General features: G+C 41.9%; 2 protein-coding genes across 3 annotated transcripts in view; both read left to right on the top strand.

Moving 5' to 3' along the window:
- Positions 1-8,296, top strand: part of PTPRR (protein tyrosine phosphatase receptor type R) — a 145,256-nt gene extending 136,960 nt beyond the window's left edge. The window contains 2 exon segments of the mRNA XM_052668998.1: positions 457-570; positions 7,076-8,296. Of these exon segments, the coding sequence (XP_052524958.1) occupies positions 457-570; positions 7,076-7,169 (208 nt within the window). The 3' untranslated portion in view covers positions 7,170-8,296.
- A 666-nt stretch (positions 8,297-8,962) lies between these two features.
- PTPRB (protein tyrosine phosphatase receptor type B) overlaps positions 8,963-27,690 on the top strand; it is a 66,047-nt gene continuing 47,319 nt past the window's right edge. Inside the window, exons 1-4 of one of the 2 annotated variants that reach the window (XM_052668993.1) lie at positions 8,963-9,080; positions 10,301-10,693; positions 18,340-18,578; positions 23,368-23,644. In XM_052668993.1, the coding sequence (XP_052524953.1) occupies positions 9,026-9,080; positions 10,301-10,693; positions 18,340-18,578; positions 23,368-23,644 (964 nt within the window). In that variant the 5' untranslated portion in view covers positions 8,963-9,025. Of the gene's footprint in view, positions 9,081-10,300; positions 10,694-18,339; positions 18,579-23,098; positions 23,257-23,367; positions 23,645-27,690 lie in introns of those variants that run through there. The other variant, XM_052668994.1, reaches the window with a different exon arrangement.

Genomic DNA, 27,690 nt, shown 5'->3' on the forward strand with positions numbered 1-27,690 from the left:
TCATAGGAGAGAATGTTAACTTCATCAGCATAGTTCTTGGTCCTTTTACCCTTGTGGTCAGAGGAAGAGCAGAACTCCTCTGTCCTTGAGGACTTCAAGTGTACAGTCCCTTTAACTTACGCCTTTAAAGTGTTAGGTTTTTTTGCCCTTCTCAGTGCCTACACTATGCTAGAGAATATTTGGACTTTGTGATGATAATGGAGATTGCTTTTCTAACCATACACTTGTGTGCAAATGGGAAGTGTGTAAACTTCATGAATTGCCCACAGTAGTTTGACAGCTGGAAGAACTCACCCTTTCATTTCTATCTATGAAAATGAGGTTCCTTGGTAGGAATTTGTTGGTTACAGTAATTGAACACGTCATATTTTTAGTGTTTTCCCTGTCTGTGTAATGTTTTCCAATTAATTCTTTCAGTCAGTTTGCTCCACTCATTAAATTTTGCTCTCTTTTCAGTGCTGGTATAGGAAGAACTGGGTGTTTTATCGCCACTGCCATTGGTTGTCAGCAGTTGAAGGAAGAAGGAGTTGTAGATGCATTGAGCATTGTCTGCCAGCTACGAGTGGACAGGTGAGTTCATAGAACCATGCATCAGTCAAATGACATGAATTTATTTAAAATTACACTGAATGAGTTCAATTCTCCTGCGTTTGTAGGTTAACCCCAAACAGCAGATGTCTTCTGCATCTTTGCAGAAAGTGTCTTATGGCCAATGCTGTAGCTGAAACCTGTTACAAAAGGATAAAAGATAAACAAGAGTAAAGGTCTTTAGAAAGTCTGATGGGCACCAAAATTAAATGTTCACATTACTGAATGTCTAACGTGCAGAGGAGGATTTAATAATTGCCGATAGCTGCTATATATGCGGACCCAGCTGACCTGCTTCTCCTTCTGCTGATTGCAAGGAAATTTTCTTCTGCATCCCACCATGAGCTGAACTAGTCCAACACATCGAGCTTTTGTGAAGGCTCTTCTACTCCTTCTAGGCATATAGACTTCTTTGCTTTTATATTCAAACTCTTTCAGGACTTGAGTTCCTGCTGCTGTTTTCTCTTGTACGAGGAGGTTATACCACTGACACCTAGAGAGTGGACCTACCTTCTGCCATGACAAGGGGTGGGCACAGCTAGTACAGATGTTTGTGCTCCAGTCATTTTTAACAGGAGATCCACAGCATCTTGCCTTTCTATCCAGTCAGAAAAGGAGAGGGGGGAGGGGGAGGGAAGGGGTAATTTTTCCTTTTTTTTCAGATATGTTTTTGATCTATTTCATGATGATGTGTGCATCCCAGTAGTACTTTCAGTGATGAAATGAGCATTCAGTGACCAGTGAACTGACTACTATACATTGCAGTTGTTGACTGAAAGCCAGCCTATAGCTGTTCTAACACTGAACAGTGGTTACCACCAGTGCAGGGCATTCTCTGAAGGACAAAGAGCTTATTGAAGGGTATATGCCATCTAAATACCAGAGAATGGGGGAAGGAACTATAACCCATCTGTTCTTCACATGGGAACTATAACCCATCAGCTTGTGTCCTAAACTCAGCAGGAGCCAGGCTGAGCCTCGTTTACTCTTCAGTAATGGCTGTGAAAACCACTTCACAGATGAATGCTACTTTACATGACTGGAGTGGCTGCCATCACTTTTGCTGACTGGTATGACAGCATTAGCTGAACATTCAAACTTTCATATTTAGATCCTGATTAAGGAATATTGTTTCTGGGTAAAACTGGTTGAGGCTCTATTGAATAAAATTCTCCTGAGATAGCAACTGCAGTTGCTGGACTCTTGGCCCTCCTCGCTTTCCTTCCTGAAGCTTTCTGCTGTCTGCAGCACCCCACTAGGTCACAGGAGACACAGGGCAGTCTGGAGGCTAGAGATTGTCTTTGAGCACGAACAGATAGGGACATCAAGGCTAACGCAGTGTGTGTAGCTTCTTCATACAGCAGAGTATGCCAAATCTGATGCTGCTACTCCCTTCGTTGTGCTGGCACTCCTTTTGAATTAGGCTGGCAAAGTTATTCAGTTTGAGAAAACAGCAAGGCATATGTTGCAGAATTTTCTGAAGACAGATCAAGTCCCTGATTGAATTCGCAGCATGGGAGTGGGGCTTGGGAGAAGGAGCACTGCAAGCCAGCATTGTTGCAGAAAGCTTTGTTTTGTGAAACCATGGCCAAAGAGGTTTGTGTTGGAGAGGAGGATGTGGGTATTGTGTACCGTGCAAGCAGCTCGCTTGGTTGTACTTTTCTTTCTTATTCTGCTTAGGGAAACAGGATTTTGTATAAAGTAAATAAACAGGGTTGCACCAAGAACAGAAAAGTCTCACGACTGCCATAGGTACCAGGTCATATAGTCTCCTTGATTAAGTCTCCAAGTCTGTACCTGCTTCTGACATACTTTTCTTCTTTAAATGGAAACAACCCAGAAGGAGTGCAAATGCTGAAAAAGAGCTCAGGTCAAAGGGACAGTTAAGGATTTTTGTGTTCTGAAGCATTCTGAAATGCTGAACTGGAGCCACAATCTGCAGAAGGACCAGAATCCGTATAGCTGACTGTGTTTATGCATCACCTCCTCTGCCCTTCCCCTCCCACACGCCTTCATCACAGTGGAGGTTGTAATGTGATCCTTACAGGGCAACACGAACCACTTGGAGTGTAAAATTCTCCAAGGGGAGTTCCTGACCTAAAAATCACAGCAACCGAGAAGATGGAAGAGATGAGTGGGGAAAAAAAAAAAGCTTACTCTGTTTTAAATTATCAGCTCCAAACTTCTAACTCCATCCTGGTTATCTACTCATCTTATTTTAAGTGTTCTTATGGATATATATATATATATATATATTTAGATATATATATATATAAGAGTTCTTATAGCTTATAGTGTTCTTCCTTGTTTTAGTATTTTTACTATAAGATAGCCTTTCTCTCATTGCTCTTCCACTACAGTGTAGAGAAGTGGAAGCAAATTGTTCTCTGTTACATCAGTTTTTCTGTCATTATTTCAACCACAGAAATAATATTCCATATTTTCAGTGTTATTACTGACAACACAGTTTGGTTAAGTATATCTTGCCAATGAACTTTCTTATATGTATTATTAGCCATGATAAACTTGGAAAGAGAATAGAAACCTGACCCAAATATAAATATAAACAACATTCAGCATAGCAGTATCAATGACCCAAAGCTTGTTATAAGTGATTTGTGCATTTCCATATTTCTTCAAGTTTCAGAAAATACAAATTGACTGCAGAGATCTTGGTGAAGATTTCTCAGTTTTTCATATTCCCAGGCACTGCCTGAGACAAAAAGTATGTTTTTTGTGTTTTAATTTGTGATGGCATTTTCCCAGGCAAAACTCTATTACACCAAAAGCTCTTTTTCCTTTCCCTTTTCCAGCTGGTCATATTGCAGGACTGGCAGTTAGCTTATGGCAAGATTTGCTAAGGCAGAGCTTAGCAGCCCCTCAGACCACAGTAGCTGCTGCCAGCCCAACCAGCCCACAGGTTCATCAAGTGGCCAAGTATCACTGTAACACACAAAGCTCCATGAGACCAGCTTCTCCTGAGAGTCCTGATATGAGATTACTGCAGGTGGGATGTAAGATAAGGTCACTGCAAGTGGCTTGAAGCTGACAAAATGAGCTCAACCTCCCACTAAACTCAGCTACCAGAGCTGTCTGTGGCCATCACTGTGTTACACTTCAGTTACTGGCATGGCCCACATGAGCAAAGCAGCAGAGCAGAAACAGAGATGAGGCCCTCATCCTTGTGATGCTGGGCATCAGCAGGCTGCAATTTATTCTTTGTACAGATTGCCCTCACAAAAGAGAATACAGTGTTTAAACAGAAAACTGCCTATGTGACTGCTAGAAACTTGCCTGATGTGCGCATTGAATCTTTTCATCTCTGATACCTCATCTCCACTAGGTTCTCAACCAAGTTCGTTCATGTCTGGGGCTACACCACTCAAATACAGACCTGCTGATGGAATGAATACATTTCGTGGTATCCACTTGTGTGACTTTTCTGACATGTGGGCCCATGGCCCAATTTCTACCAATAGGAGAGCAGAATATAGAGCTGTGCTGGACGGGCTCTCAGTATAGAGCAGATGATGCTGGTAGTTATTTAGTAGTTTGAAATAGAGTTCCAATAGAGAATGAGGTGACAGCTGTTCCCAGAATGTCCCGATTTTGTGTTCTTAGCTGCTCAGTATAACAAAGGAGGTTGTTGAGGGGTGAAAGGAGCTCTCAGCAACTGCCTGTGTTGAGCTAACATGAGGAAGTGCGCCATCCACTCAAAAACTTGACCCAGGGTAAAGATACAGCTATGATCTGAGTGGCTTCATAGAAAGACAGACCCTCCGCTCTGCTCAGCTTTTTTTTTTTTTTTTTCTTTTTCCCAGTTCATTTTTTTTATGTTTTGCAGCAGAAACAGGAAATGTATGATGTGAAGCATCTTCAAGGCGTGCTGTGATATCGAGAAACTTTGCACATTCTTTAACCTTAAAGGCACATTCTTGGAATAACGTCCAGTAATTTTGCTTTGGCTCCTCAGACAGGATGAAAAGAGTTTCCAGCGTGCGTCAATTCATTGTTTAAGTGTTTTGACTAATCACCTCAGGTTTAAAAAAAAAGAAATTCCAAACTCTGCATCACATTCATTCTGGAGCAGACTGCATGCAGCTGCACTTACAGCAAGGCCAAGGGTAGTGAACAAGAGCCTCCCCTCTGTCATGGCTGCCCAGGCAGACATGATGGCAGTGCCCAAGTCCTCAGCACACCAGGGTTTGTTTCTTCCAAGCACCAGCCCAGTGAGTCCCAGAGAAGCAGAGGCAGCTTTTGGAGGAGCTGGCAGTGTGGGTTTGCTGAGGACAAGGGCTGCAGACCCAGAGGTGCTGTGGCTGTGAGTCTTTCCCTCCTGGGCACAGGGAATATGACAGAGGAAAGGTCTCTCTTAGAGCAGATTTCCGCCTGAAAAAATAACACTCCTTCATGCAGCATTTTGCACAAAATGATGTTCTAGGGTGATCATTTCTTGATGTTAAGTATGAGCCCTTCACAGAAACAAAGGGAATGGTTCCACAGGTGACAGGCAAAACCAAGTTGTCTGAACCTCTAAGACTTGGCCAGCAAGGATGTGCATTGCCATGCCCACACAGGATTTGGAAGCACCACAGCAGCTCAGTTTTGCTTATAAGCATGGAGCAAATGCTCAGCCCCACATAGGCTTATGTATGCCCTGGGGATTTTGTGTGTTACTTCATTTCAACAGAGGTAGATGCAGGGGTCATCTCCACAAATGGCTTAGTGCAGCCAAGGCAGTTTTAACCTTCTCTTCCTGCCACATGCTGGTCCCTGGACGCTTTCCCTTCCTTCACCCCTTATCACAGTGGATTGGAGCTGGGAAACGCTCCTGAAAGCGCTGGCAGAGGGACAGAGCAGGCTGGGAAGGGGACATAGGCTGAGGAGGAAGGAAGGAGGCCAAGCAGCACAGAGGACCAGAGCAAAGCCCTTCCGTCACCTTTAGACTCTTGCTGGATCTCCAGGCTGAAGATGAGCACAGAGGAAAGAGTGGCTGCAGGCAGCAGGCAGCCAAGAGTTATGGATTTGTGGATGTCTTTGTTGGCAAAGTGAAGAAGCTGCTGCTTTTTTGCACTGGATGGGACCATTTGGAGACTTGTGATTTAATTCCTAAAAGCAACATATCATAATAGACATGCAGCTCACTAAAAAGGGTTTTACAGTTGTCTGAGCACACTGGAGGAGTAGAGACAGCTGGTCACTTTCCTACAGAAGTAGGTATTAACTTAATCATTTTTGCTGCTACAATCATTTAACCATCCAGTAGCACTGAGGACCTGCTACCTTATGGTAGCAGACGAACTTATCTGATACTAATGGACAATATTTACCAAGGCATTGTTACCATTTTTCACCTGGTTCTATATCAGTATAGTATATATCTATATCAGTAAGCCCCTTTGTTGCTGCTGCTTGTGATCCCATGGGAGATTGTCTGAGCTTCTGCTGTAAGGTGCCTGGCTTCTACATCATTCTGGAGCTAAATCCCTCTCTGCATTTTGTTGCTTTTGTGAAGGTTTAGCTTATGCCAAATACAATACACGTCTTAATGTCATCCTTCCCCCTAAGGCCATTTACTAATTCATGTCACAGAAGTAGGCAGCCCTTCTGTGGTAAAATAAGGATGATCACATTGCTTTGAATATCCTGACAGCCTTTGCTTGATGAAAAGTGAGATCTGAACGATCCTGGTACTTTCTGAATGAAGCTCAATTTCATTTCAGAACTGAGTATAGCTGAGTATTGCATCTGCCTCCTATAGGACATCATCCTCTTCCTACTGCAGTTGGCACTGGATGTGCAAGACTAGATCCTCATGGTTCCACCCAAAAAAGGAATTGTTAGCAGTTGAATGTATTAAGTGTAGGCATCTACTACAGTCTGACTGTAATTAGTCCTTTTTGTGGTCAGGTTAAACTCTTTTGTATTGCTGGTGTTGAAATGACTCACTGCTGTAAAATTTCCTAGGTTGCTGCTGTTCAGACAGGATGCATTGTAGGCGTTAGAAAGAAGACAGGAAGAGCTGTTCTCTGTACAGGCTATCTGAGGGTCAGCAAAGGTTACATTTATACTAAAGGATGAAAATGAAAGGCCAGATTCAGATTACTCCCTTGCTCCATCAGTGGCAGCACAGATTCTATGTATCTGGCCCTCCATGCCCAAGTGACTGAGTAAAATTCTCTATGAATGTGAATGTTGAATGTGAATGTGAATGTTGAATTTCAAAACAGGTTTTAACAATGAAAACATCGGATTCCTTCTCTAGTTCTTACTCTTATATTATCAGCACCAGCAGTTCATGCTATACGTGTGCTGGATGACATACGTCATAAAGGAAGTACTTCTGGGTAGGAAATCTCCCTCTTGCTGAATCAAACTCTAGGTTAAAAATTGAGAAAAGTCCTTACCTAGCCATGGAGCTGGCAGGGGCTGGAAGTTGTTGCATTTGTAACAAATAAGATTTAATTCCTCTGCCTTTTCTTTTCAGAGGTGGAATGGTTCAGACCAGTGAACAGTATGAATTTGTGCACCATGCACTAAGTCTGTATGAAAGCCGACTTTCTGCAGAAGCTGTCCAGTGAAGGCAAGGAGGTAAAACCAAATGTCTGTCTCTTGAGGTAATTTATTTCATTACCTACCAGCAGCTCCTTCAAGGAGATTACTGCAGTGAGAAGAGTGGCTTTGAAGCCAACTTCTGAAAGGATTGTGGACAGTTTGGCAAGAGTATAAAGATTGCTGGACCTTTACTGTATATGAATGTATTGTGAGCTTCCCAAAAATGATTTATAAAGAAGGTACTGTACTGAAACTACACATGGATTTCACATATATATCTAAAGGTGGGTTAATTCTGTAATCTGGTATCTGCCGTATGGAATGTATGTATGTGCTACTGCCGGAGTCGACTGGACATAGAAACTTCTCCTGAAGAAATGTTTATCAAGTGTATAAATGCTTTAATGTTTGCAAAATGTCTTGTGAATGGACTGTCAACTGTACTGTAAAGTGCTATTACTGATTATGTGGTGAGCTTGTTTCTTGGCCACATAATATTCTTGCTGCTAAAATTGCAAGTGTTCAATAATGGATTTAAAAAAAGAAAAAGATGAGATTTAAGTCTTGTTTTTGAAAATATTCAAAAGCAGTTAATATTTTATATGGAAATATATGTTCTTCATACTATTAACTATTAAATGTGTATTTACTGTAGGTCTTACGGAGCAGCTGCAGAGCACAATGTCTGTTATTCAGTGTGTATGTGTTTACCCTGTACTGTTGACTGTCCTAGAACATGCTTCTGCTACAGACCTGAATCCAGTGTATTTGTAAATTGTGTAAGTCATTTTACTTTAAAGTTTTAAAAGAAACTTTGTAGCATATATTAAATGGTGAGGATTTTAAATATTTGTCTGTCTTTTATTAATATGGAATTTTTTGCTTACGTTGTTTATCTGCTCTATCTCTTTCAGTAAGAGATAGATGCCTTTAGTGATATGGACTGTTTCATGGCAGGTTATACAAGAACGAAAATGCTGCTATGACTGTTTCCTTACTGCTCAGTAAGAATTTGTTTTTCAGAGAAAAGCAACGTTGGCATTATGACTTACAACACTGGGAAGTCTGTTCACAGGGTATCATGAGTTTTTAATGCAGTGATGTTGATTTTGCTTCATACTGCTAATAAATTACACTTGATATAAAACATTTACTGAAGTCTCTGTGTTGTTTTTTTTTTGCTTAGAGTAATTTGACACATACTCTTGTACTCCCAGAACAGGCAGAGCATGGTACAGTTTGGTTATATACATCATGGCTTCAGACCACTGGAGAGTAAATCCTACTGACATTCACCAAAGTGGAACACCTGGTGAAGGCATAATCAGCAGCACCTGATCTCTAAAAAGGGAGTTTATATTTATATATACATATGTACATATAAAGCCCATACCTGAGAAACCTGCCTCCTCTACTCCTCCTTCTCCTCCCCATCTCTGCTTGGCTTTTTAGGACTTGTAGAGCTAGAAATATCAATGTCAGGGTTTTGCTTGATCACAAATAATTACAAAAATGTGTACATGTTCTCTGGATAATACTTATTCAGCACCATCCAGATCACTTGAGAACTGATAACATTTCACAGGCAATTAATTACACAAAAGTACTATCCCTTTTCTTTGGACTTTTAGCCTAAAGAGGTTCAACCATCTCTTTTAGCGCCTTGTGTGTTTGCATTTTTCCAAAATAAAGCAGCTAGTAAATTGTGAAGAATCACATGAAACGACAAAGTGGTGTAAAACTCCCCAAAACAATTGAATAGAAGGAAGTGCTCGTCACTGACTTTTTCCCCCTGTGAAGGCACGTTTCCTTCCTAGCCTTCGCTTCGCTTATCTGAGGTGGTTTTTTTTTAAGAGAAGCATGGGCAGTTGCTAGAGGGAAAATGGAGTCTTTAATTCACGTCCTGGTTTTTACCTGTCTTGCCTTGATGTTTTCAGGTAAGTGTCTCTCCCCATCTCTCCTCCACCGTTCGGTCTTTCCACCACTGAGCAGAAACCTCCAAGGCAGCCAGGGACTTACGGAACAGTGTCACTTCTTTGCTTGAGCTCATACAAGGGGAATGGGGGGCAGGGCCAACGCAGAAAGTTCTGTTTAGGTTTCTCTTTCAGTGCTGGATATACCTCTTCTTGTTTTTAAGATCTCTTGCTTGACAGTGCAGGAGATGAGCTTTGGAGCAATCTCTTCGAAGGGGAAAATTCCTATTTTTCTTTCTGCTTTGTGTAACTTCCAGAAACAGGAGTTTTCTGTGATGCTTAGTTGGAAACTACCCAGAAGTGTGAAAACAGAGGAATGAAAAACCTCAATGTAGCGAAATACGCATTGGTTTTAGCTGTGATTATTAAAATGTTATAACTAAAAACGTAACTAATAAAATGTTTGAGTAACTGAGAGCAGAAAAAAACATAAATAAGATGGGGCAGAGAGGCTGCACTTGAAATATCCAGATCTGTGCTCCATGATGTGTACTTTTTTTTTGCCCTGGTAACTTTAGAGCTTTTTGATAAATGTGTTGCAGTTGTTTTCATTTAAATGTTTGCTTTCGGTATTTATGTATGGCAGAACAAAGAGCTGAGCAGATACAAATTAAGGTGGTCACAGAACTAGCAGCTAGAGATACTGGAGTAAATCCTGTAAGAGACGTACTTCCTATCCATAAGGAGCCTCCATTCCTATAAAGGCATGGGTACTGAGAGGCATTTTTCTTAGTGTTTTCTTCACTGACACTACGAGTTTTACTAAGCCAATTTGCAGGCAGAAAATTATATCTCAAAAATATTGGACCATAAAACTGAAAAAAAGACAGAGATCTTGTAGATGAGTGCATGTTTTCAAGAGGGGAAAGTGGGGTGTTTAGAACGGGTATCTTAAGCTAGAAATTCTTGTATTTCTTTTATATCCAGTTTAGATTTTTCTTCATTTTTATTTCTAATGAAGGTCAAGGTGACATTTGCCACAACAGTTTGCTTTTGTATCTTGACATTACTGTGAAATAGTGCTTGCATTTTGGGTTCTTTCATATAGGTTCAACACATGGAAAGTTGAATGTGTAGAAAGCGGGGAGATTTATTTGCTAATGTATTTTAAATCATCAAGAATTTACTTTTTGTTAAATGACCATGTATAATCAATTGTATTTTCTGGAATTCTCCACTTCCAGAAGCGTTTCTGATCATCCATGTCCAGAGACAGCAGTGTCTTTCAGAAAGGAGAGGAGTCATTATGGAAAGGTGCAATATGAGCAGCCCCAACCAGCAGTGGCAATGGATGGCTGACGACAGGCTCCTCCACGTGAAATCTGGACAGTGCCTGAGCATCTCCACACGCTCCGCACTGTCCTCTCGCAGCATCATCATCAATTGCTCTCAGGCAGTTAGGTGGACTTGCCACGAGGAAGATGGGCTCCTGAAGGTAGCCAACAGCTCACTCTTTCTTACCAAGCAAGGTCAGAAGGTAATGGCCAAGCAGAGTAAGAAATATCTTCATACATGGATGCAGCTTGAAGCCAACGAGATGGGCAAACCTGTCTATGTAAATCTGTGTTCAAAGCAAGGTGAGCTATTCCTTTGAAAACATACCTTGGAAGTTGGTGAGTTTGGTGGAGTTCAGTAAAGCACTGGCACAGGCTGCCCAGAAGGGTTGTGGATGCCCTATTCCTGGAGGTGTTCAAAACCAGGTTGGATGGGGCCCTGGGCAGCATGATCTGGTGGGTGGGGTGATAACTCCTCACAGAAGGGGAGCTGGAAAGGATGATCTTTAAGGTCTCCTCCAACTTAAGCCATTCTGTGAATCTATAGTTCTATGGTAAGTTTAAGTAACAAAAATGTCTCTTCTATCTTACTCAAACGTTAAGAATTATGCTGGTTGATTCAAACATAAAAACATTTTTTCATAGTAAAAAAAAAGAGTTAAAAAACCATAAAAGGAAAGTTGACATTAGTGCTGTCTTTCTGAAAATCAGATTTTTTTTCCAATCAGGATGTCCCCCCCTCTTCTCTACTCACAGTCCATGGATCAAAATACTTACGTACAAGCTCAGCTCACTATTCCTGTGTCATTTCCTTCTTTATTTGTAAACAGAAACATAGATTATAATTCCTTGTAGTTTTTAAAATATGGATGTGTGCAAGTCCTTCTCCTCATTCATTTTATCACACAATCCAGATTCAATATGTCAAGAACAAGAAAGTATCAGAAAATCAAAATACATTTATTACTCTGATTACCCCAAAGGCATGATCAGTTGAGCCATATAGTTACACATTAATATGTTTATACAGATTCACTCTACCCTTGGATGGAACATCTATGAGAGCATTCAAAATCCTGAATACAATCTTAGAAATTCCTGCCATGGCATTTAGATATGCATGGGCCTGTGCATGTGCTTCTGGATGTGTTAATACACCTGCATTACATATATTACATATCTGTAGCAAAAAGAAAAAAGAAAGGTTTTAATTTACTTAGTAATGTTTTCCTCAATATCCTGTTGTCAATCATTCATAACAATCCTTTTGGTATTCTACTTGCACATTTTGAAGTTGCTCTTTGTGGTAAGTGAAGACAACCTGCACAGTTAAGTCTTTTAGTGGGAAACACACCATTTATTCTTGTATTTACATGATTTTTAAAATGTTTCATGATTCAATACTTTTGCATCTGGCCAAGTTTTCAGAACATTTAAAACAAATTCCTTGTTCTTTCTAACCCGAGAATGTTGGGGTATGATTGACAGCTGATCCTCCCATTCCTTCTAAGGCATTAATTTTTTTTCAGCCAATCAGCATTTGCAGCAACATTGGCACAGCAGCAGGGCCACTCACTTCAGTGTAAGTCTGAAAGGAAAACTTGCATGATCAAGGAAAGGAACATTGACTGAGATGCAGTCCCAGCCTTCCCATATATTTTAAAGATTTAGAAGGCAAAATAATATGAAGTTCTGTGTACCTGTGAGTAGAGTGAGAGTAGCTTATTCAAAGACATTGTGAGAAGTTAAGATGAGGTATCCAGGTAGTGTTACTTCTGCTGATAGCTGGATAAAGTGTTGCCTAATAGATTTAAGGTAAACTTGAATCCTTTTCTTACTCATCATCAGAGGAGGAGCAATTTAAGACCAATGAGTACTGAGCAAGACAATTGTCCTGGTGAAGAGGCCTGCTGATTCACTGAATTAGTTATCTCCTTTTTGACAGTTCATGGAAGCTGAGTGAATTACACCTTGTGATCCACAATACCTAACTAAGAATTCCAAGTATTCAAGAGTAGAAGTAATGCAAAGAGATGCATTTTTTCAAATGAAAATATTAATAAGTACCGCAATAAAAAAAATCTAATTCCCACAGTGCTGATCTTGATGGTCATATAAACGTCAAAAATTTCAATGCTGAATTCTTAAAATTACTCTTCTAAGCACATCTGTCTAAATTCAGCAAACCCTGCAGGGGATAAGCCTAAAATTATATATTCAATCTATATTTAGATAAGATGGTAAAAACTAAGCAATCTTTGGAGCTGAAATGGTTGTGTATTTTTCTACTCCTGACTAATATCACATTTTATTATAATTTTTTTTCATAGTATTCATAGAAAAACATTGATATTTTCACAATGGAGTAATTTACTGAATTAAATGCCATATATCAGCTCAGATAAAGAACATGCTCCAAACCCAACAACTGCAAAAAACTTTAGACTGAAAATTATTCACTAACTGAAGAATGATTTCAAACAGGGAGATAAAAGTCCAAGCTGCATGTTGACATTACTCACAGTGCTGTAGAGACTGATGTGTGGCCTGGAGGGCAGTCTAGTCACAGAAGTTGACATGAACTGTTTTGTAATGCAGTACTCTGTGCTGCATTTCCCTTCTGCTGCAACATATACAATAGGGACATCTCCTGAAGTAAATGTAGCTGCAAAACCCTAGAACTGTGGTTACCAGGATTAAACTTCGTTCAGAAGAGGAGCGTGGCTTGATTACTTACTGTTGCATGTCAGGTATTTAAGAAGCATAGTGGGATCTGCAACGATATAAAACAGACAAGAAAGACAAACCGTACCTTTTTATCTGTTTTGATTACAATCTGACATTGACAAAATATCAAATATTATACATAAGCAAAATGCTGACATGCCCTCTGTCACTGACTGTTGCCTCCTGCCTCTGATCCCATCCCAGCTTCTGGTTCTGTATCTTTGCTTCCTTATCACCTTGTCACACTGGCTTCTCCCTTCCCATTATCCCATTTTCAGTTTGGCTAGTCCATACATGAGCACTGCCTCCACTACCAAAACTCCTATCATCATCAGTGGTGAGATGGGTCGGAGAGCAGGGCAGTGAATGCTCAGGGTATACTCTGAACCAGGTGAGCAGTATGGTAAGGAAAGATAAGTGCATCATCCTGCTGGTCTTCTTGGGAAAGGGGAAGAACGCCAAAGAAAAGTGGCAGAAGTGCAGGAAAAGTTTCCACTCTCCCTCAATTTTGTAATCATATTAATATCTCTGGGCCTTCACTTTTCCACCATAGTGTTGGTAATAACTGCAGCAATGCATCCACAGGTTGATAACGGGTTGGGTTTTTCTGTGTGCCCTTTACATTTTTCTCCACAATAAAATAGACCAGGAAGAGTCAGTATTTTCACTTTACTTTTGAGTGGACTCAAACTTTTTTCCTAAAAATACATTTAGCCAAGCCTGTTTTGATCTCCCTGAACTATTATAGGGTTTATTAAGCAAAAGAGTTTGATTAGAAAATACTAAAGTGAAACACTGAAAATTACTTGAATCTTCTTCTTTGCTCTAAGCAATACCTGGCTAACCACTTCTGCTCAGCTCCTCCTGGAAAAAGGAAACTATCAGTGTCAGACCCCTGGGCATAACTACAAGTCCCTGCACACAATCTAATACCACACTGAGAGAAGCTCAAAGATAAATGTATTTTACATTTTCTGAACATAACAGAAAAAATTACACTACAGTCCAAGTCTTTTGTTTAGGTAATTTTTCAAAGTCTCAGTGATGTCTAGTTCAATGAATATAGAATAAAAACAGATAAGCTACTTTCATAGGAAATGTAGTGACAAAAGCAGCTCCCCAGAGCAATCAAGAGGATGGGTTGGCCTGCTTTACTATTTCATCCGAGCTGCAAGTGCTAACAAAAATATCAATTCCAGCAACTAGATTGGTAATTCTCGTAATTAAGTTCTCTCTTTATTATCTATTGATCTCTTTGTAGAGAGCAGACTGAATTTCAGCTTCTAGATATCCAAACATCAGAAAGGGCTTAATACCACTGCCCCACTTTAAGTGCTTTCATGCCATCTGCAGTGCTCCAGACCTGCTTCTGCCTACCCAGAAAGACTTAGGTCTTCCTTTGGCCCTATGAGAGCCGTAAGCAGCGGTCTCAGGTGCCCTAGGGCATTTCAGATCACACAAAGTATCGACATTTAGGCAACTGAACAGGGCCCTAAGTGTCTACACAGCAGCTAACCTTCTAAGCAGCTAACCTTCTAAGCTCTCTTCATTAACTCCATGGAGTTAATGGGGCCTGGATCCTACAAAAACACTTCTGGGCGAGCTGGGGCTGGGCCAGAAGCAGGGCGGATAGAGCTACGGCATTATCACCAATGTTATCTGGGATCTTCCGCTGGCACTGGTGCTGCAAGAGCTTCCAAATAGCTACTTCAGCATTTCAAAACCCAGCAAGTCCAGGAGATATCCATCCTCTCTGGCATGAAAAGCAAGCCTCTGTAACCTCTACAGCATTTCAGATAAATAAGACATTTTTTCTGAAGTGGCAAACATTTTGCAGTTTTCAAAAGCATGGGGGAAAAAAGACAACTTAGCAATTTTGTTACTCTGTCATATTCCTGCAAGCATTTTTTTTTTTTAAGTTCTTCTTCTTGAAGTTTATTTACAAGTACTCAGTAGGCAACCAGAAAGAGAATTAATTTTCCTGCATGTACAGAGATTATAAAACCACCCCTCTGAGTGTAAAATCTTGCTGTCAGCAAGTTAGATGCAGCCTTACACAGCATTTTTTCTTATACAACAGATAACTGAATCATTTGTGTTTCACTAGCAATGTAGCCTCTGTGGTCCGAAGCTGTGCTTTATGGAGGCAGGCAGATTGATCCAATGCAAGCAGCTGCAGCAAGCTGCCCCACACTGGCTTGCCCAAGCCTGAAAGCACTGCTATAGGGTTCCTGGTACTTGACAAGGAACCAGCAATATTCACACAGCGCTTTGCTCAGCATACATGCAGAACTGATGGATTTCTTTTGCTTGTAAGTGGCCTGCTGCTGTGCAGATGGCTGCAGTTTGCAGTACACCCCATGGATGAAATACGCACTTAGTCATAATGTCATAATTTCTCCAGGGTGTGCTACCGATGATTACAATGCTATGTTCACACACTGTACATCATTCAGCCACTATTGATCAATGTCACTGTCAGTTCTGCAGTTCTGTTCCCATGAACAGTTTTATGACTGTTTTCCAAAGAGAACTGCTAGAACAACATTAAACACTTCTGAGAAATCCCACTGGCGCGATTCCTGTGTACTTAGGTGATATCCAGATAGGAGGTGAGGTTTTTTCTGGTTTATAAGGGATACAAATTTGAAATTCAAGTTTGTAGAAACCTGTTTGTTGGAGTCTTGTAGTAAAGAGTTCTCTTTTGCAAGTGTCTGCTACTGAAGAAGATACGTGAGGGCCCTTATACTAGGACTCCAGTGGCTTTCCTTAGATAATTTAAACTGGACCATGACATGTTTGAAGGGCAGGGAGAGCTGGACACTGCATACATGGAAAGTGCTGGTATACATGCCCCAAGTGTCAGTATGGCCTACTGCCATAGGTTGTTAGCCTCTGGTTGAAGGCTGAAGCTGAAGAAAAGAGCCAGGTGGGGCTGTGACCCAGTGCCCCTTCCTAGTACTTCCCCAGGCTGGTGGCACAGGTCTGAGGACCACGCATTTTTCTGGCAGTGGTGTTGGCCTCTCCCCTCAGCTCCTGCACCAGGAGTATTTCTTACCCAGGGTGCTGGGTCCCACAGATGCTCTTGGCAGAACCGTAGACCTTTTATGGAGTAGCAGCTCTCCTAAAACACAACTGGCACTGGAATGTCAATGTCTTCCTGTTGGAATAGCTGCAATTTGTCTGTAAACAAAGCCAAGATTTTTTTTAATGTTGGCTTTTAAGTTGGGTGTGTAAATCTATATTTAGGAACCCGATTGAGTGGCCTTTTTATCTAAGTGGCTGCTGACCACCCAGACGTCATTTTTTTAAAGCTATCTTCCTATCAGTAGCCTACTCCCTGCTCAAGTTGGAGATATTTGAGAGGCACAGAGCCAGCAGGCTTAATCCTATCCAAGTCATCAGTGTTGGCATTTCCAGATGCCTACTGCAGGCTTACAGAGACCCCTAACAGGAGATCCCCCGGAACAGAGTGACATGGACTTGAGGCTAAGTTGGGACTTGTGTCAGCTGAAGGGTTTGCTTCAGTAGCTGACAACAGCTTGAGCACAGGGCTGCCCTTGCCAGACTCTTACCTGACCTTTGGATGGGGACCACGGAGGTACATGATGCAGGACCACAGCAGACTTTGCACCATAGGCAGTCTGCAGGGGATTCTGCAAATGCAGCACCAGCAGCATGAGGGTTGGCATTTAGTCTTGAAGCAAACCTGAGGGTTTCTTTGTAAAAGAAAGCAAAATGCAATCAGCAGTCTTATTTTCCATGATTTTGAAAAATATTTGATCAACAATTTTTGTAATGAAATGGATAGTTGATCATTTTTATTTCCAGGGAAACACAGAAAAAAAGGAGGGGAAATGTTTCAAGTAGGTATCTTCCCATCCTAGCAAGCCAGACCTTTACAAAAGGATCCTGAACTACATACCTGATAAATGCTGTCAAGCACAAGAAACATTTGTATGAAAGTGTCACTTGCAAGGGTTTATAATCTCACTTTTATTTCTGGATGCAAAGGAAAGTACCATGAGTTTTACTAAATGAACGTGTTAACATGCATGTTTACACATATACAAAAAATAATAGAACCCCAAGAAAACATAATATTTGACTTAATGGAAGTTCACCCATTGATCCTTCAAGTAAAGAGGTAATCACAAGTTGGCCTGTGAAGACATCATAATTGCACACCAAGCAATTACATTTGGAAGCTTCTGCTGCAATTTAACTCAGTCTTTTTTTTTTTTTCCTAAGAGGGCTTGTAAGCTAAAATTATTATGAATGGCAAACAGCCCAGTGGCTCAGCAGCAAAACAAGGTTCTGTCATGTTGTAGACCCCAGTTCAAGGACAGACAAAGTGTCTTGGGCACTGGGCCAACACACACTAGCTGTACTCCAGCAATGGCAGGGCAGCTTTTTGTGAGGAGAAGGAGCCAGTGAGTAATTTCAATCACTTAGCTGAAACGTGATGCTACCAGATGTAGAGGCCACCACAGATTGAACCCTGCCCTCACAGCCACAAAGAAAGGATATTAAATACATACCAATTGGGAGGAAGAGCCATGAAAATGTGGAGGAAAAATGTGTAGTAAAATCTTTCCTGCACTCTAATTGCAACTTTGGCATTCTCTGAAGGATACGTGACTAAAAAAGCAAACCAAGAGTTATATTTGCAGACGCTTTAGTTAAATGATACCATTGTTAACTGAACCTTGGAAAGGCAGCAGTCAGGGGTTAGCATGGTGTCTACATGGGACATATTTAAAATCACAAGAGGAATGTCCCATGTGGTCACAAGGAACTTCATTACCATGCACAAAGTCATAATTTGTATTTACACCAAGAGGCAGATGAGAATCTGTGCCATGTACTTACACATTGGCCTTTTTATTGACTGTATAAAGCTGAAATCATGCAGTTTGCCAAAACACATAAGTGAAAAAGCTATGAGTGAAAACATCGTGTTGTTAATGACAAATTATAACCTTTCTCTACACTTTGGAACCAGTGAGGAACTGCATTTAAAATGAATGGTATGAAAGTTCATGGATATTTTGTGCAAACTTTGATGTTGATGCAAAATGTTTGCACTGAAAGCAAAAACTCCAGAACTGACAGGTGCATTTAAGCTATTAGAAGTTATAACAGACATATTTATTGGCATCTAAGGAAGTGGTTATAAAAATGTAGAGCTCCTTTTAATTACTTTCCTTTATTTACCTTAGATCTCCAAGATGTAGACACTTTTGTATGGAGTACTACAACTACACCCTCCCCTTTAAATACTACTACCTCTAGGCCTGACAAGCTGCCAGCAAGTAGCAGCACACAGATGTCCATCAGAAATGTGACTGAACACTTCACAAAAAGCTTCATTGAAAACCTCTACTTTGACTTGAAATCTGCAGTAACAGAGAAACCCACAGTCCCAACTACTCCGCAATACTCCAGCACTACGGAGGAGGTAAGGCGGATAAATTATTGATTGATTTTTATTAAGCCTGCTCCACTCTGTGGAGCCTGAGAGCTATTACAGGTGGATGTTTCACAGACTAAAAAAAGCTAACTGCAGGACTGCGCTTTGTTCTTTATTTTGATGGGATTCTTTGTTCATGCTGATAGTTCCCTTTGCTATAAGTACATCTGCAGAAAAAATCTGCCTCTTCCGTACAGCACAATCGTGGTGCACACAGTGCTTTGGGAAAATGTCTAAGCTACAGGAAAAATGTTCAGGATACGTGAGTAGCAATGGAATGCTCATGGATGTGGCAGGAGACACAGGAGCTGGGGTATCCGTTCCCAGCAACTTAGCCTCTGCCATGGGTTTGTTGCATGATGTGAGGGGTCTTGCTCTAACTCTGTTCTAAGAAACAGTGTGTTTTATGAGCTCTTTTAGGATATGTGAGTTCTAAAATTGCATACATGGTTTGTAGTCTAAAGCAAGTAAAAACTCAGTATTCTAACTTGCATTATGAGAAACCCTTCCCTTGACCCTGGTCAGCTTATCTGCTGACTGATAGAGGGAAGACACAGCTGCTCCTTCATCTGTGTGCTGTTCCAGAGTCCAAACACAAACAACTCTGGCAGAGGAGGGGAATGCAGGTGCCAGCCCCATACACAGAAGAAGCTAAAAATGAGCATTCAGTATGTCCTATCTTCTGTTTTTGTCTGGGCAAGCCACAAACAAGAGCAAATTGAGAGCAAATCTGGCATCATCACTGGCAAAACATCCACACCTAAAGCACTCAGGAGATGATTGGTCACCATTTTGCTATCAATACATAGGGATTAGAGCTGAAAATCCCTAAATCCCCTGGCTTTTTGTTCAGGAGAGTGCACTGCACTCTATTTATTAGGGTCAGTGAATGTGTTTCAGCTATTACTTTCGGCATTAGTGTTACTGTAGATGAGAGTAAGAACAACAGGAGCTTCTACATATCCTGATTATTTTAAGGAAATCCTGTACAGTCTGGTTTGAACAACATCACTACAGACTGCTTCAGACAGGGAGAAAGTAGAATTGTCACCCAGGACAATGTTGATGCAAATTACTGACTTCAGGGTTTATGGACCCTGTCAATACTATTCTGGTGCTGGCCACAAGGGACTGAGCTGATGATGGATGTACCGCACCCTGGTCCAGATGGATGATGGATGGTTCTTTCAAAATATCATTATTTGGGGTTGGTGCAGGCAGGCTGAGCTAATTACCCCATGTTCTCTGCTCATATGTAAGCCTCCTGAACAGAATATTTGTCTCTTCCAAATGGAAATGCCCTGTGGAACCAGGTATTACCTGACTAGCCTCCAGCACCCCTACTGAATAGCCCCATCAGTGCTATAGGGAAGGCACTGTTTGAATTGAAGCTATCACCTCCTGGGTTCCTACCCCAGCTTATCTCCTCATTCGCTTGACTTGCATTGAGCAAGATGCTTAGGTCAAAGCCTTCAAACCCAATTCCTGAAGATAACCACGGAAAAAATTCATGAGTATGTGTCCCTTGAAATGTCCAGCCATGTCTAGCCACTCGAACCTAGATACTCCATTTCGGACAGACATATTTTGGGGGGGGAGGGGAGGTGGACGACAATGCTAAAACAATTTTTTTAGTTTAGAGCAGCCTTGAATTTCAAGTAAAACTGCAGCTTGCACTTTCAAGCCACGACAAAAGCTATGCAAAGCCCATTTCCTCTTGATTAGAGAGACAGAGAGAGGTTGGTGTAAAAAAAAAAGTCAGGAAACCTTGGGAAAGTGTCTGAAAGAGATTTTGGAGCCTGCTATTAGAGACACATCCGGCCACTCCCAAAAGTCACTTCCAGTTCTTTTTTTTTTTTTTTTTCTTTTTAATTAGTTTCTTGGCTTGCCACACAGATCAGTAAGTGTTAAAGACTGCATGACTACTGATTTGCTAAAAGCCCATTTATTCAATAGCACTCTGGAAATAATTATGTCGACTCTTCTATACACATATATTACCACCAGTGAATGAATGATCCCCCCTGCTTTATTTCAGTGTTGGCATAGACATCTGTGGTAGACATTACTTCTAAAGCAGTTTTGTATGACGTACAGAAAGAAGTCCCAAAGCCCATAAACCTGTACTTTCTTGCTAATGTAACTAGAACAGATTAAGGATTTTATGGCAAGAATCAGAGTAATAAAGTAAGAATTTCTAATTTTTGGGCAATGGTGAGAAGCAGCAACGTGACTTTTCTCCATGTATTATCTTATGTTAGCTGGAAAAGACAGACATTTCCAAGAATCTTTAAATTTCACTTTTGATAAGTTACATTTATTTCCTGGGTCTTGTAAGTTTGCAGTAACTTTTTTTCCTACATTACATCTATCTAATTTACATCTACATCTGTACATCTGAATTAAGAGTTCCCCTGCAAGTTCAAGTCATGAATATACTTTAAAAAGACCCTGCAATGCAAGCTCCATTTTCCAAGAAAACGCAGGTTGTTCTGAATATTCTCATTTTCAGAGAGGAGTCTGAAGTGCTCCAAACATCTCAATAAACATTCAAATTTGCTCTTCTTCAGTGCCAGAAAAATGTTGAAATAGTTTATGACACTCACTCACCGAACCATAATTATCTAAAAATGCAAAAATCTCTGACCTGGAACTGACTGCAAGACACTTATATCAGTTTAGTCCCAGTCCCATCTAATACACACACCATCAACAGATTATCACTGAAACAGCTCTTAGAAGCACAGTCCTCTCTTTTATCTTAAGTACTCTTATTCCAAGGGAGATTTAGCTCTTCAATGAGCTCATCAATTCCATAATAATCAATATATATTTATAACATCAAGTAAGATTATTGATCCTAAAGTTATTGGACATCTTGGGTCTGCAGCATAAAGCTCAACACTGTCTGTGCCAGGTCCTTAGGACCATGCGTGGTGCTGCATGGGGACAGATGAAGGTTTCCACAAGCACAGGTAACCACCCACCAGTGCTAAGACCTTTGGTTTCCCAGTGCAAGCTAAGGTTTTTTAGATATCTGCATTGTGTTTGACAGGTGAATGCCCCCCAAAATGCTACAGCAGCACTTGTTGTGAAAGGCAGACTGACATTTTCAAACGGTAGCAGCTTTTTCTCCCTAAATATCAACTCGGGGCAAAAGTGAAACAGTGATGAACTTGCTCGAGGTGCTGCTTTTACAAGTTAAAACTATGTATGCATGTACAGAAAGATGCAGAGAAGTGCTACTTCCATCTGAAAAACATAAATGTTGAATTCTTCCCCCTTTATGCAACCACAAATTTACCTGAGCATCTGATGGTCCAAAACAATTTTAACAGTGATTCTTCTCCCTCACCTCACCTCCGCATCTGCACAGACATGAATGTTAAGAGGCTGAAAACTTAAATAAAAGGAAATGGGTGTGTATGACAGAAGTGGAGAGCTGTGCTGAAGCTATAGCTGAATTCAGAGTTTCTCACAGCTTGTTTTGTGCTTTCTTTAAACACAGAGTCTTTTTGCTTTCTCTGGTGTGTAATTTTAGCTTGGGAGTTATTCTGGGGAATATTTCAGGGACAGGCGTTGATGCAAAGCAAAACAAAAAGCTTGGCCCTTGATACACGGGCTGCTCCTCTGAATATGGGACTGAAAGTGGCAGGTTGGCTCTGCAGGAGCCCTGCTGGCCTTGTGATTCTCGCCATAGTGCTGCGGATTGAGGGAGAGGGTGGAGGTACATGGTGCACCTTGCGTGCCCCTGAGGCTGTCCCCAAGGCAGAGGTAGTGGAGATTAGCCATGCAGATCCTGTGCAGAAGACACAAAAGGGATGTTTTCTCACAGAAATAAATAAGTAAATCAATAAATAAATAGGAGAGCTGGAAGAGACATTTTGGGATGGCTGAGATCTAAAGGAGACAAGGCAGGCAAGCAGAAAGGTGGGCGTGAGATGAGGGACAGGTGAGGTGAAGAGGGCAGGAGGCGTGAAATGGAAATGGCGGCCGGCCGCATGAGGGGCCCGTACGAGTGGGGAAGGGGACGAGGGAGGATACAGCGAGGAAGGAAGGGAGGGTGGCAGAAGGGGCCAAGAGGAAAGTGAGGAAAGAAGAGCTGGGGAGCAGGGGAAGGGAAGGATTCGGGGGCGGCGTCCCAGGCCCCACCGCCGAGGACGACCCGCACCCCTCGGGCCGCCTGTTTTGGACCCCGGGAAGCCGCCCCCGCATCGAGCAGCGAGGAAATCGCCTTTTGATTGCGGAAGTCCGCGGAAAGGGCTCTAGCGGAGTCAGCCCGGGTCAGAATGGCAGCGTGGGAAGCGGCGGCCACCTCCCACGCCTCCTCCGCCCCCCGCTCCTCCTCGGCCGCCGGGCAGCCCCCGCGCACCCCCCGCCGCCGTCCCCCTTCCCCCCCCCCCCCGGCCGCAGGGAGGCGGCGAGGCGCCCGGGGCAGCCCCGAGCGCATGCAGCAAACGGGCGGCCCGGCGGAGGGCTGGCTGGGCGGCCGCCGCGGGGAGCCAGCCCTGCGGGGAGCGGGGCCGGGGGCGCCCCCAAGGTCCGCGGGCCGCTCGCCTTCTTCATCCTCCCCCCTCCCCGCGAGGGGTTCCGCGGATAAAAGCGCGCGGCGATGCTCAGCTATGGAGCGGGAATCGCTCTGTGCACGGTGCTGGCGCTCAGCGAGGTGAGGAGGGCTGCGCAGGTGGGTTTGCCCCGAGAGCGGCAGCGGGACCGGCCTTGGGGCGGCGCGGATGCCGGCGGGCGTCGCAGCGTTCTGCCCGCTCTCTCTCCGCAGGCCGCGCGCGGGGAGGCTGCGGGCTGCAGCGCCAACCTGACGGAGCGCCGCGTGGCCGCGCAGAGCGCCTGGCTGCGCTGGAGCGCCGCGGCCCGCGCCTGCAGCTTCAACCTGACGGGACGCTCCGAGGACGGACGGCCCGCCGGCTGCCGGCCCGCCAGCGCCGGCAACGGTTCCTACGGCTGCACAGTGCGAGACTTGGAAGCTGGGACTTGGTATCACCTTCACATCGAGCCGCTCGCCGACGGGGAGGCCGCCAACGTCACCCTGCGGACAGGTAAGGCGCTGCCAGAAGCTAGCCTGGCGGGCTGGAAGGGAGGCTTGGCCGGCGATGAGCGCGTTCTGCCGCTCCTCAGCCCCTCGAGCTGCCTGCCGGTGCGGTGCTTCCAGAAGCAGTGACTGGTGGCATCCTTTGCGCTCATCCAGACCTGTTGGCTTCGTAGTTCCTCGGTGATAGCATAGTTGTGTTTAAAATGCAGTCCGTGTCATGACTGCTGGATGCAGTTCAAGGATAACTCACGGTTTCTTTCTGTCTAATACCGTGTCATACTTTTTTGTCCCATCTCATCAGAGTGTAGAAGTCAGAAAGTAAGGCCTTCTTGCATTTTCTTGCATGTCCCTTTGTGCTGAATACCACTAAGATGTTATGATGGGCTGATGAGTGAGGAGCATGGCTGTGCTGGATCCACGACTGACTGTGAAAATGCTCCAGCAGCATTTCCCTTTGTGTGTGTGTCTGTGTGTGCATGTGAACAACGCACCAGTGTGAAGCGAAGAGCCACGCTGAGCAACCGACTGCAATGGTAGAATAATGGGACTCTTTCTGTGCATATCAGTGTTTTTTTAAGGATGATGATGTCCAGTTCAGCCTCTTACAGGTGCTAACACAAGCTTCAAAAATGAGATGTCTTAAATAAGGTCTGTCATTAAATGCCTCCCTGACTTACTCCTAAAATCTTAGCATCAGAGAGATGGTTTAGTATTTGCACTGAAGGTTATGGCAGCTAAGCACTTAGCAGTTGCTTAAGCACTTTACAGTTGCTTGTTCAGACACCTCATTTACTGTCAGACATTTTCACTGCGGTAACTCTACAAACACAGTAAATGCCCTCCATTCATTTGCCTTGGCAGCTGAAGTTTAAAAAGGTCTAGTGGCAAGTCTGCTGATGTGGTAGGTATACACTAAACACAAGTAGTGTCTCTTGGTAGAAACAAGAAATACTTTCTATGCAAACAGTGGTTTAGGTCCATATTGTATGCAATCCCAAATCCTTCAAATATTGGTAACTTGTAATTTGAAAATTGAAAGAATAAATCAACCATTATCAGAGTGACAGGTATGAAACACCACTAGTGCCAGGTACTAGTGCTCTAAGAAGGGATACTTGAGGTAGAGAAGAAGATAGCACTTTAAATCACATTTTGGTTAATGCATAATCATTTAGGCAGTAGTTTGTATATGTCACTTACGACTTATCAGTAAATGCATTTTGTGAGACTGTGAAATGAAAGAAGTAACTGATGGAACTGCTGATTGTAGCTATACTGTATCAGCAGTACATGTAGCTGATGCCAGAGTCATAAGAATGATTACAGTTCGAGCTGAAATACTACAAATTAGCTGACAGTAGTTGAAGCGTGGTTTCTGTTTGGGTTGCATAGCAGAGATTTGTCAAAAGCATGAAATAAGAATAGAGGAGCTGTGGTTTCCTTCCAGTTCAGCTGGTCAAATTATGGTTTCTCACATCTTTCAATTCAGTTGCTTCTCTTGCATTGCTTGATAGTGTTTAAAATATGCATGTAGCTCCAGAACTTGATCTAAAGAATATGTAGGGTTTGTTACACCCCTCATCAACCGTATGTTGTATTGTCTACACTATGCATTTCAGTGCAGAATGAAGTCCAGTTCTATATTCCTCTGTGTGTTTCCACTAGGGGCAGCATTTAAAGCCAGTTTTCTGGAACATCTCTTCACCTGTACCATTCCAAGTTGGTGTCAGTACTTTTGGTTTATGGTATATGTTCCTGGAGACTGTCTGATGGATATGGAAGTATAAGCAATATTTTCAACCATGTTGTAAACAAAATTCCCACTGACTTGAATGGTAGCGGAACCGAGCTATCATGAGCCATCTAAAAATACGATGTCTGACCTTGCTACTCAGTGAGGTTCCCTTCCTGAGCAGTTCTTCTAAGAAAGCTGTCCTTTGGAGGTGCACAGCTTTCTTCACTGATCACAGAAAGAGCTTAAATTAAATTGGGAACCTGAAGTTTAGATGGTCAGAGTAAGAGGAATCATATCTCATATGTTTACTTCAGCAAAATTAGCTTTTGAATGCCTGTGTTACCTTAATACAATAAATGAAGACAGAGAAATTCATAGGTTCATGTATATACATAATTCAGAAACTTTAACTTCATCCTTACATCCAATCCTATTACAGTTTTTATGTACTCATTCCTGTTGGGAGTTCACTTCTTCATCACATTTGTTATACAAATTACTGGAGCAGCTAAATCTACAACATCCAAAATACTTCATCAAATTTTGATTGTGATGTGTTCTGATACAAGCTTATAGTGAAAGTGATTAATAATGCATACCATAGTTGCAGTTATGTAAATGATTGGAGAGGGTCAGCTCCTTAACTAAACTTAGCCTTTTGCGTCATTAATTTTACAATTAGATGGTTGTTGAGATGTATTTTGTCTGTGCTATGTACAAGTCTGATATTCTGAGAGAATAAGCATGTAGCTCAGCAAAACTATATAAGCTCTCATGTAATATCTTAGTGAATCTATGAGCAGAGCAGCAGCTTCCATTCTGAGTGCATACATCTGAAATCCAACAACTAGGAGTAGTGATGCAGTAAAACTCACTAGTCCACTGAGGCGCAGTCCTTTGCATCTATTACTCAATGAAAATTTTATCTACAGATTAATTAAAGTGGCAAGTACATAATCCTCTAAAGGAGAGCTAAAGTAGATCTTTCAAAAAATGGTGACAAATCCAATAGCTTACATGCTGTCTAAGCCTGGTGTATACAGACATGCAAACTCATGCAGTGTTGGCCATTGCACTATTTTGACAGAATAGGAAATGAAGAAAGGGCACTGCAGTTACATTTTCCACTGAGAACCTGAGTTTACAGATGCTAGTAGACATGAGTCTAGATGTTTAGTTTACGTAAGATTAATATTTATCATTTGTTATGTGGTTTAGTGTACATATATTTATATAAAACAACCTATCAAACCATGAAACTAGTTGGCATGTTTGACATTCTGATGTTGGAACAATGTATTCACCTGTTGGTGCATTCTTGCCTTCTTTATTGATCTCTGTATAACTCCGTTACTAAGAGCTACTGCATGATGAAAGGTGGTATTGTGCCTTTGTTGATTTCAACAAAAATGCATGTTACATCCTCAATTCTGCAAATGTCTGTGCATCTGCATAACTTTGTATTTTGGTGGTATATCTTCAGGAAATGGCTCTAGGTTTTTTAAGCAAATTTGCAATTGAAAGCAGTGGTGTATGAAGAGATTCTAATTTACAGTTATATTTATGAATTTTGATTCTGAATTGAAATTCAGAAGTAAAATGCTGGTCTTGAGGGCCATGAAAAACAACTGGAGAATTTCCTTGCTTTCAATACATTTTCTAAAATAGGCTTAGAGATCAGATTTTCAACTTTTTTTTTTTGACAAAATTATTACAATAATATATTTTGCTTCTGCTTAATCCAACTTAGCTGTACTGAAAGAACTAACAGGTAAATAGAATTTTGTCCAAACAAATTGCTAAATATTTGAATGAAAAGAGGTTACAAGTTTTTACCATCTAAGAAACAGAGTGGCAGAGTATTTCCATTGCGACACACGACTGTAAAAGCCAGAAGCATAGCTTGGCCATGTGTTTGTAAATTTCAAATTATTTGGGATAAATCTGATTTATTAGCCATGTGTAAGAACAACTCCTGTGACATGGCTCCAACTATAGGCTGTGTAATCATGTAATCTGTAATCAACCATAATGGTGGTGATCATTGTCTCAAAAGGTAGAGTTCAAAAAAAAAAAAAAAAGAAAAAAAAAAGCAATGTAGATTGTTCTGAAGATTAGATGTTACATGTCAGCCAAAAGAAATGGGCATTTGGACTTAAAGACATTGAAATGAAGCCTTTTTGCTTAATCTTCAGAAAAACCTTGTAAAGTAGGTAACGTTAACTGTTTTCTGAAAAGGGATACCTAGAAAAAAGCAAGTGATTTGGTAGGAAGAGCTGAGACTGGAAGTCAAGAATTCCCCATCCTCAGTCCTGAGC

This window comes from Tympanuchus pallidicinctus, unplaced genomic scaffold (assembly GCF_026119805.1).
Source record: "Tympanuchus pallidicinctus isolate F22 unplaced genomic scaffold, pur_lepc_1.0 scaffold8, whole genome shotgun sequence".
Classification (NCBI taxonomy): domain Eukaryota; kingdom Metazoa; phylum Chordata; class Aves; order Galliformes; family Phasianidae; genus Tympanuchus; species Tympanuchus pallidicinctus.